At 54.3% G+C, this 10,000-nt stretch overlaps 1 protein-coding gene across 5 annotated transcripts in view; it reads left to right on the top strand.

Annotated features, from left to right (window-relative positions):
• Window positions 1-10,000, top strand: part of LOC137416274 (atrial natriuretic peptide receptor 2) — a 219,980-nt gene that overhangs the window by 43,425 nt on the left and 166,555 nt on the right. For all 5 annotated transcript variants that reach the window (XR_013624921.1, XM_078786474.1, XM_078786476.1 and 2 more), the window contains exon 3: window positions 8,388-8,501. Coding sequence is in view for 4 of the 5 variants with exons in the window: in XM_078786474.1 (XP_078642600.1) it covers window positions 8,388-8,501 (114 nt within the window). In the remaining variant the exon portion in view is untranslated. The remainder of the gene's footprint in view (window positions 1-8,387; window positions 8,502-10,000) is intronic.

The following is a 10,000-nucleotide window of genomic DNA, read 5'->3' on the forward strand; positions in this document are numbered from 1 at the left end:
GGAGGGGTGGGGGCGGGGGGAGAGGGGGGAGGGGAGGGGGGAGGGGGAGAGGAAGGGGGAGGGGGAGAGGAAGGGGGAGGGGGAAGGGGGAGGGGGAAAAAGGGAGGGGGAAAAGGGAAGGGGAGGAGGGAGGGGAGGGGAGGAGGAGTGGAGGGGGGAGGGGGAGAAGGGAGTCAAGTCGGAAGTCATTGTCGTCAATTGAATGTCGCATTTATTTTTTATTCCCTGTCAAATGGCATTGGTCCCGCATTCCGAACCCGGAAGTCATTGTCGTCAAATAAATGTAGCATGTATGTTTCACTCTCTGTCACATGCCGTTGGTCCCATGTCAATCGGATGAAGTTGAAAAATTAACGTTACGAAGTTTCTCTGGGACGTACTGATTCCGAATATGAAGTTGAACGAAATTAATCGATGGAAAGTACCAAACAAATTGCTTCCGATAAACAGTACACTGAAGCGCGGTGCTATGCGCGCTTGCTTGTACAACAAGAAGGAAGCGGACAACGCGGTGAGTTTAAGAGTCTTCATTAAACGAGCTCAACTGTAGCACTGGCGCGCTCCGGGCTGCGCGCCCGGTGTATATCCCGCGGCCACGCCTACCCCTCGGGCGTGGCCGCCGCCCACTTGGTGCGTGGAATGATGCCCTCACGCAGTGAGCTTTCGTGTCCGCCACAAACACTACACTCTCTTTCCGTGCCCTATCTGTGCGAGTGAAGAAGTAAACGCCCCGCCCCCCCAGAATTCCCGCGCACCTGGAGGGCCAGTTTGCGGGGCAAACGGATGAACCGGCCGAAGCGCCCTCTGGCGACCGGCGGCGTCCGGGGTGCAGGGATGCCAGCTGGGATGCCTCCGGCTGCACCCGGGATGGGTGCAGGGCCGGCGGGCCTGGGCGGTGCCGGGGGTCCGCCCGGAGGGGGGCGGCCCCGACGCGGGGGCCGAGCCACCGGCGGTGGGTGGTCCACGTCGAGGTGGGCCGGTTTGAGGCGATCCACCGAGACGCGGTCGGGAGTACCGCCGATGTCCAAGGTGTAGTGTTTCACCCCGGTCTCCAGCACGTGGAAAGGCCCGTCGTACGGGGGCCGCAGTGGTGTCCAGTGGGCGTCGTGCCGGACGAAGACGTACTCCGCGGTGCGAAGCTCCAGGGCGACGTGCGTAGGCGGGTGCCTGTGGTGCGCCGTCGGCACTGGGGCAAACCTCCAGGCTGTCTCCTGCAGCACGGAGCGCTCCTGCGCCGCGGACCATGGTGCCGTGAGGTCGGGGAGGAACTCGCCCGGCACCCGCAGCGGTTGTCCGAAGACCAACTCCGCCGCGGATGCGCGCAGGTCGTCCTTGGGCGCCGTCCGGAGGCCCAGCAGGACCCAGGGGAGCCTGTCGACCCAGCCGCCGTCACGGACGGTGGCCCGGAGCGCGGCCTTCAACGAGCGGTGGAACCGCTCGCACAGGCCGATGGCCTGGGGGTGGTAGGCCGTGGTTCAGTGCAGCTGGACCCCGAGCCCCCGCGTGACCGCCCCCCAGAGCTCCGAGGTGAACTGGGGGCCGCGGTCGGACGATATGTCCGAGGGGGCGCCGAACCGGGCGACCCAGGTGGCGATGAATGCCTGTGCGACGTCCGCCGCCGTCGTCGCCGCCAAAGGCATGGCCTCCGGCCACTGGGTGGTGCGGTCCACCATTGTCAGGACATGGGTGAAACCCCGCGAGGGGGGCAGAGGTCCCACCAGGTCCACGTGTACGTGGTCGAACCTTCGTTCCGGCACCGTGAACGGGGCCAATGGGGCCTGGGTGTGCCGGTGCACCTTCACGCGCTGGCACGCGAGGCACGTCCTGGTCCAGCCGCGGACGGCCTTCCGGAGGCCATGCCAGACAAACTTGTCGGCGACCAACCTCTGGGAGGCCTTCGTGCCCGGGTGGGACAGGCCGTGGATGGCGTCAAACACCTGGCGCTGCCAGCCCGCGGGCACGATGGGGCGAGGCCGCCCGAGGGAGACGTCGCACAAGAGGGACCGCGCCATCGAACGGCACCTCTGTGACGCGGACGCCCGTGACGGCGGTCCGCAAGGCCTGGACGCCGGGGTCGGCGGCCTGGTCCTCCGCCTTACGGGCATAGTCGATGCCAAGGTGGACTGCGTGGGCGACGGACCGGGAAAGGTAATCCGCCACCGGGTTGTCCTTCCCCGCGACGTGCCGGATGTCCATCGTGTACTCGGACACGGCCGAGAGGTGATGCTGCTTCCGGGCCGACCACGGCTCGGCGACCTTGCCCATCGCGAAGACCAGTGGCTTGTGGTCGACGAAGGCCGTGAACGCACGGCCCTCGAGCAGATGGCGGAAGTGCCTGACCGCCAGGTGAAGCCCGAGCAACTCGCGGTCGAAGGTACTATAGCGGCGTTCGGGTGGGCAAAGCTGCCGGCTGAAGAACGCCAGCGGTTGCCAAGCACCACGCACCCATTGCTCGTGCACCGCGCCCACCGCGTAGTCCGAGGCGTCGGTGGTGAGGGCGATCGGTGCATCGGGCGCCGGGTGCGCGAGCATGGTGGCGTTAGCCAAGGCGAGCTTCGCGCCCGCGAACGCCGCGTCCATCTGCTCGGTCCAGGTAACGTCACCTTTGCCCGGCTTCCCTCGGAGGGCCTCGTGCAAGGGGCGCAGGAGCTAGGCGATGCGGGGCAGGAACCGATGGTAAAAGTTTACCATGCCCAGGAACTCCTGGAGCCCCTTGATGGTGCGGGGGCGCGGAGTCCCCTTCACCGCCTCCACCTTGGCCGGTAGGGGGATGGCCCCGTGCCTGGTGACGCGGTGCCCCAAAAAGTCGATGTCGGCGACGCCGAACCGGCACTTGGCGGGGTTCACGATGAGGCCATGCTGGCCCAGACGTTCGTTGAGCGTGCGGAGATGGTGAAGGTGCTCTTCGCGGGACGCGCTGGCGATGAGGATGTCGTCCAGGTATACGTACACAAAATCCAAGTCGCGCAAGACGCTGTCCATGAGTCGCTGGAACGCCTGAGCTGCATTTTTCAAACCGAAGGGCATCCGAAGAAATTCGAACAGTCCGAACGGCGTGATGACCGCCGTCTTCGGGATGTCCTCCGGCCTGACGGGGACCTGATGGTAGCCGCGTATGAGGTCCACCTTCGAAAAGAGGACATGCCCGCCAACCGGGCGGAGAATTCCTGGATTTGGGGGACGGGGTAGCGGTCGGGGGTGGTGGCGTCGTTGAGGCGCCGGTAGTCCCCGCACGGTCGCCATCCCCCACCGGGCTTGGGCACGATGTGGAGCGGCGACGCCCAAGCACTCTCGGAGCGCCGCACGATGCCGAGCCGCTCCAGCGTAGCGAACTCCGCTTTAGCTACCGCGAGCTTCGTCGGCTCGAGGCGGCGTGCCCGGGCGTAGACCGGTGGCCCAGCGGTGGGGATGTGGTGTTCCACCCCGTGCTTGACGGCCCCCGCCGAGAAGGTGGGCCGCGTAAGGGCCGGGAAGCTGGCGAGGAGGCGGGTGAAGTCGTCCGCTGCCGGAAGCGTACAAACTAACCTCGCCGTGACCGAACCGCTCAGCAAGCCGCTTGGCGAGCCGCTCGGTGAGCCGCTCAGTGAGCCGCTCAACGAGCTGCTCAGCACGCAAGCAAGCGAGCTGAACGTTTCAGCCTGGACGAGACGTCTGTTCTTCACATCTACCAACAACCCGTGTGCACAGAGGAAGTCCGCACCGAGTAGTGCCTTGGGGACACTCGCGGTTACGAACGTCCACTCGAAGCATTGCCTTCCGAACCGCAGGGAGAGGCAGCGCTTCCCGAATGTGCGTATGGGTGTTCCGTTCGCGGCAAGCAACGCGGGGCCCAGGCCCGCGGTGTGCTTGTCGGACGTAGAGGCAGGGATAACGCTCACCTGTGCCCACGTATCGCAAAGGAAACGGCGCCCGGACAAGGTGTCCGTTATAAAAAGAAGGCTGCCGGAATGGCCGACGCTCAGGGCCGCTACCGAGCGCCGGCTTTGTAGTTTCCCGACTTGCCGAAGGAGCACGGCGGGCAACAAGTCCTCGCCTTGTGGCCAAACCTGGCGTGGAAATGGCACCAGGTTTGCGGCGAAGGCGGAGGCCGCGGTTTTTGCAGTGGTGGTGGGCGTGGCGTGGCGGCGGCCACGCGGCGTGCGTCAGCCTCGGGATCCCCGAGGTGTGTTGCATCAACATCAGGGTCAGCCTCGGGATGCGGGGCGGCCGCACCAAAACTCGCCTGCGTGTCCAAAGCCGCGAAGAACCTGTCGGCAGCGAGCGCTCGGGGTTCCGTCGTCACAGAACCGGCCAACGCGAGGCGGACTCGTGCCGGCAGCTGGCGTCGAAAAAACGCCCGGAAAAGAGCGTTCGGGGTTTCGTCGCCCATCAATGACAGCATATGGTCCATGCGGACCGACGGTCGCGTGTCACCGAGCTCGGGGAGGTCCAGGAGGCGGTCGGCCCATGCGTCCACTGTGAGGCCGAACATGGCGAGGAGGAGACGCTTGATCGTACCTGCCGTCGGCCGGTGGGTTCCTCAGGACCGACAGGACGCGGGCCGCCGTGCCGGGCCCGAGGGAAGCGACCACGTGGCAGTACATGGTCTCGTCCACCGTGATGCCTCGAAGTCGGAACTGTTCTTCTGCCTGCAGGAACCAGACTTCGGCTTGCGTCTCCCAGAACTCGGGGAGTTTCATTTGGACCGCGTTGTTTGCCATTGCGATGGCGTATTCAGGTGGTCAGCGACGGCTGACCAGAACGTCGGAGTCACCAATGAAGCGCGGTGCTACGCGCGCTTGCTTGTACAACAAGAAGGAAGCGGACAACGCGGTGAGTTTAAGAGTCTTTATTAAACGAGCTCAACTGTAGCACTGGCGCGCTCCGGGCTGCGCGCCCGGTGTATATCCCGCGGCCACGCCTACCCCTCGGGTGTGGCCGCCGCCCACTTGGTGCGTGGAATGATGCCCTCACGCCAGTGAGCTTTCGTGTCCGCTACAACACTACACTATCTTTCCGTGCCCTATCTGTGCGAGTGAAGAAGTAAACGGCTCTGGGACGCCGGACTTCCTTTGCCATACGTTTCAAATGCATTTAAACTTCAAGTACGATCAGTTCACTTCAAAAGGCTTGAGCTTGCACCAATCGATTTTTTTGTTAATCGATCTATTAAGTCATAATGTCCAATTCTTCACTTAAATACGGACACATATCCCCCTCCGTACTCATTAAAAGAATAAACATTCGTCAGTTCCGGTTATAACTTTGTGGGCGGTGTATAAGTAAAAAGAGGCATCGTGTGTTTTAATTTGTAAAGCAGTACAATAGACATTTCGCTTTATTAAATTATCATTTATTTTACCAATCTGTTACCTTTATTCGAAAAACAGTCACTTAAGGGATTGAAGGTCTTTTATAGTTCAAAATGGACACCTAGGACTGATTCCGAATATGAAGTTGAAAAATTAACGTTCCGAAATACGCTGATGACGTCATAATTTTAAAACGCGAAGTTTTTTTAATTTTAAGGTGTGCTGTAGTTGCTCTGAGACGTACTGATTCCGAATATGCCTTTGGTTTTGCTCTGCGATGAGTAGTTCTCGAGTTATAAGAGGACAAACAAACAAACAAACAAACAAACATACTTTACTGCTTTATATAGATAGATACGAGAAATTCAGATATACCTTGATCTTTTCTACCCCCACTAATTCACTCCAGATCCACCTTGTTTGAAATTCCAACTTCTTTCCTGGAAGTCCTGGCATTGTCCATATGTTTTATACCTCTCCCACCCACCCCCTTCCCATGCCTCCCCCCTCCCCCCCTCCCCCCCCCCCAATCTCTCGATGTCTCGATGTCTCTCGGTCCCTGCTCTCAAATGTTGTGTTTGTGTCCTTCCCCCTCTCTCCCCATCTTGTCTACCGCTCCCGATGTTATATGTTTTATGTGTTGGTTTGTCTTTCTGTGTGATTAATGTTAGCTCTTTCACGAGCCTCGATCTTGTATACAAAAAAACAAAAAAAACAAAAAATGTGTGGAAGGTGTTATGGTTCCTTACATTTCTTTTTAATCCAAGTAAGTTGTGGCAGTGGATAAAACACACGTAAAAACACATGCACACACACGGTTCTTCTTTTAGCGACAGATGCAAAAATCAAGGATAATGTATCTTATGGCCCTGGAACCAAACAAAAAATAAATATAGGGTGTTGCAAAATAAATTATACTTTTTCCCCCCAGATTGTATTGACCACATGTGCACGATTTTTTAATTCAAATTTCACGTGCGTCATCATGACGTGTCGCGTACGTTGCCTGCGTGTTGTCTCCATCATATTTGCGACTAATGTTTGTGTCTTTGCTGAAATCTTTTAAAAGTCGACTTCAAATGGTTTCTGAAGCTAATGGTGGACATATTGACGCATATTAAACGTGAGTTTTTAATTTTTGAATGAAATAAAGCCTTTGGTTGGATTTTCATCCGATTGAAACTTCATTTCATCTTTGGGGAAAAAAGTATCATTTATTTTGTTACACCCCTTGTATTTCCAACAGCTGTCACAGCTCCCATTCCTCACCCTCTGTTCCCCTATGATTAATATTAAATATCACCATTTGAGAATTACCCTGTGCATGCACATGCCCCAGATATGTCCTTCCCATCGGTTTTCAGAAGCACTCAAATCAAATAAGATGTCTTCCTCAGAGAAGTCTACCTGATACATACAGCTCCCACGTAAATAAATAACTGGCACACGCTCTGTGTATTTTCATGTCACGAAGATGTCCTTCGTCGGAGAGTTGGTTAATGTTACTTGGTAATGACGCACAGCATCGTCTTTCTAATTCCAGACATCCATTTTAAAAAATCACCAAACCCGCCATGATCACAGGAGGTAACAATCCGTCGGATGTTTGGGTAGCACATGCCCATCCACTTGGACCTTGCCCCAGCCCACATCGCCGGGAGTCTGCAATATGGGAGACAGACAGAAAGAGAGAGGGAGATAGACAGAGAGAGAGAGAGAGAGAGAGCTGCCCTTCTGGCGAGCTGAGAGAGTTGTACAACTCTTTTGTTGTACAGAGGTACTTTTCCAAGTATTTTTGGCTTCTTTAAGAAGCTTTTTTCATGAGCCATTTTAGGAAACAATCTCGCACACACACACACACACACACTTTATAATTTAGGGTACCCTGAACGTCGCTGTACTAAGGGTTTCTGTGCATGCTCGCAGAGCATTCTGGGGCATTACGTCATTATTCATGTGCTGAACACAGCCGAGCTTTACATCATTTCAAAAGTCTCGTATTTGCTGAAGCTATGGAGGAACTCGGGTCGAGTTTAAAATATCAGGGGGTTTACCTTGGGTTAGCTTTCTTGATTGCCTTATGCAGCCTTCTCTGACTCAAAGGGCGGACTGGTGATCTAATGATGTTAATCCTAATGGCAGCTGGCGTGATTGATGAGGTAAGATTCCTCCAATTAGGGGTGAGAGACTTAATTGAGCTTTTAGTATTTCTATGTTCATTGATCTCGGCATTGCAAGTGTTGCACGCTTGGCAACCTTGGTGGTACGTGTTTCTATTGATGCCATCTCTGGCTGGTGATGTGCCAATAAGTGTTGAAACCGGTACGATGGCTGATGGGGGTGTGTAGCTTTGTGTTTCACATGCATGTGTGGCACGTAAATGCTTGCAGCCGTGTTGGAACTCCACTGAAGTTTGAAATGGCAAACCGCGTACCTTGGATTAGCTTCCTTGGCTGCTTTATGCAGCTTTCTATGACCAGAAGGGCTGAGTATATCTGGTGAGATAGCCTAGAGATGTGCACACTCAACTCTGAGGTGTCCAGCCTGGGTTCAAATCTGGCCCAGCTAATTAACAGTCATACTGATGTTGCACATGCAGTGCGATTCATCAATGTGTGTGCTGTCCCTCGGAGGGACATTAAAAACTGGGTGTCCTGTCTGCTCGCATTAGTTGGCGGACATTAAAGATCCCACTGTGTCCTTCATGAATCTATTGCTGGCGCCCAAGCTTTATTCCAAATTCCTGCTCACTCTGTCGAGTATCCTGCATCAGAGTTGTGACCCATCCAGGATTGTAATCCCAGGGAAAAAAGCTTTGGCAGAACCATCACTCTTTATAGAGCATGGTACACAAGAAGATTATATTTCATCATATATAATTTATTTTTTTTGGTGGGGGTGAGGGGGCAGGGTGGAGGGGAAGATGGCTGCCACCTGCTGACTGAAGAATGAGCAGTACTGAAAAAAACTGTATGCAAAAAAGAATGAGTTACTGGTTTGTAAATAGTGCATCTACGAATTTCAAAAGAGCCAATAGAATTTTGTACAATGCTTGATGTGTGTGTGTGTGTGTGTGTGTGCACCTGTGTTTGACAGTCTGTGATGATCATCACATATATGAATCCGATGAGTTCACGCTACCATCGTTTCGTCGAAGATCTGAAGGAAAGAGCTCATGACCAGTTCAATTTCACCATCGACAATTCACTGGTATGGTTTCATTCGTATCACTCGTAAGACCTACGAAATAATCTCTGAAGCTATCACAGATATTACTAATGTGTATTTTGAAAAAATCCAGCTCAAGATACTTAATAAATAAATAAATTTAAAAAACAAGGTGTGACTCTGGATGCTTAAAATTTGTTTATTGGTAAAAGTTTGCTCTCCCGACAAGGTATGTCTGACTCCAAATTAAAATTCAGCTCTAGATGCTGAATATATTGTTACAGACGCGGTTTTAGATGTTAGTTTACCGAGCGGTTTGGTATTACCGCGTCCGCACAGTTACTCCCCGATTAGAACCCTATCCCGCCCGATCTCACTCGAACGTTGGCCAAATCGCGCTATGCTAAATCAATGAAGGAAAGGACACAACGGCTGGGATAAATGCAACGACACAAGGGGTACAGTTCTCAAGACCTCCGGAGGAGGATATAATATTGGTGATGCAGAAACGGGTAGATTACACGGTAAGAGGTAAAGCACAGAAAAGATGGGCACTTAGACACAGTCTTATCTTATCCCCGACAGACCACAGACAAACGGGACAAGACTGACTTACACAGGGATTGATGGCAAGGAAGGGCAGGCAGTCGATAGCTCAAGGTGCACCTTGGCTCAGGGGCAGAATCAAACGCGGTCCGGTCCAGAGATGCGGGGAGGTATTCAGCGCTTGGAGGTGGCGTCTTCTCTCTCCGTGGTGTGGGCGCATCTGACGTCACCTCCCTCTTTCTGCGCATGCCCAGCGGGGAGTGACACGCCCTCGGCTCGTTAGCTCCGCCCCAGATGGAATCGGTCCGCCGCTTCTGTTGGGTGCGGGGGTTACCGGGCTCCGCCCTTGACGAGGAGCTGACAGCGAGCCCCTGCGTGGTAACCCCGTCGGAGCACATGTTCAATGGCGGCTAACCAAGCCGGAGTGAGGACGCACACTCCCCGCGCCGCCGCCGCTGTTGTTGTAGTTGTTGTTGTACCATGAGGAAGAGCTGCGGGGAGGTATTGGGAGGTCCTAAACTTTCTAACGGTGCCATACAATCACATTCTGGTGCAACGAAGAGTCAGAATTAATGGAAACGAGTCCTTAACTGACATAGACTAAGAATAACTAGCAAGATGTCCTATAGTTGTCTTACATGAGATGCGGTGAACCTGGGCACGACATTTAAGGGGGGAAATAGGGGAAGGTCGGGGCTACAGAGTGTTGTTTACAGAAAATGGGACTAGGGAATGGGGGATTGGGGATAGTTGGGAAGTATTGGGGAAATAGGGGAATATTTACAAGCGGATATGGATGGATCCAAATCCCATATCCGCAACAATATATATTTTAAAACAAGGTCTATAAAATGTAACAGCCACAATAAACAGATAGTGTAAATTAAGGTAACTTATATATGGTAATTCCCCCAAAAAACAGGCAAAAAAATGTGATCAAAATCGCGAATGAAGAACAAACTTCCAGATGTGCAAAGATAAAGAAGAATGAATTA

This window comes from Myxine glutinosa, chromosome 11 (genome assembly GCF_964187855.1).
Source record: "Myxine glutinosa chromosome 11, kmMyxGlut1.1, whole genome shotgun sequence".
Classification (NCBI taxonomy): domain Eukaryota; kingdom Metazoa; phylum Chordata; class Myxini; order Myxiniformes; family Myxinidae; genus Myxine; species Myxine glutinosa.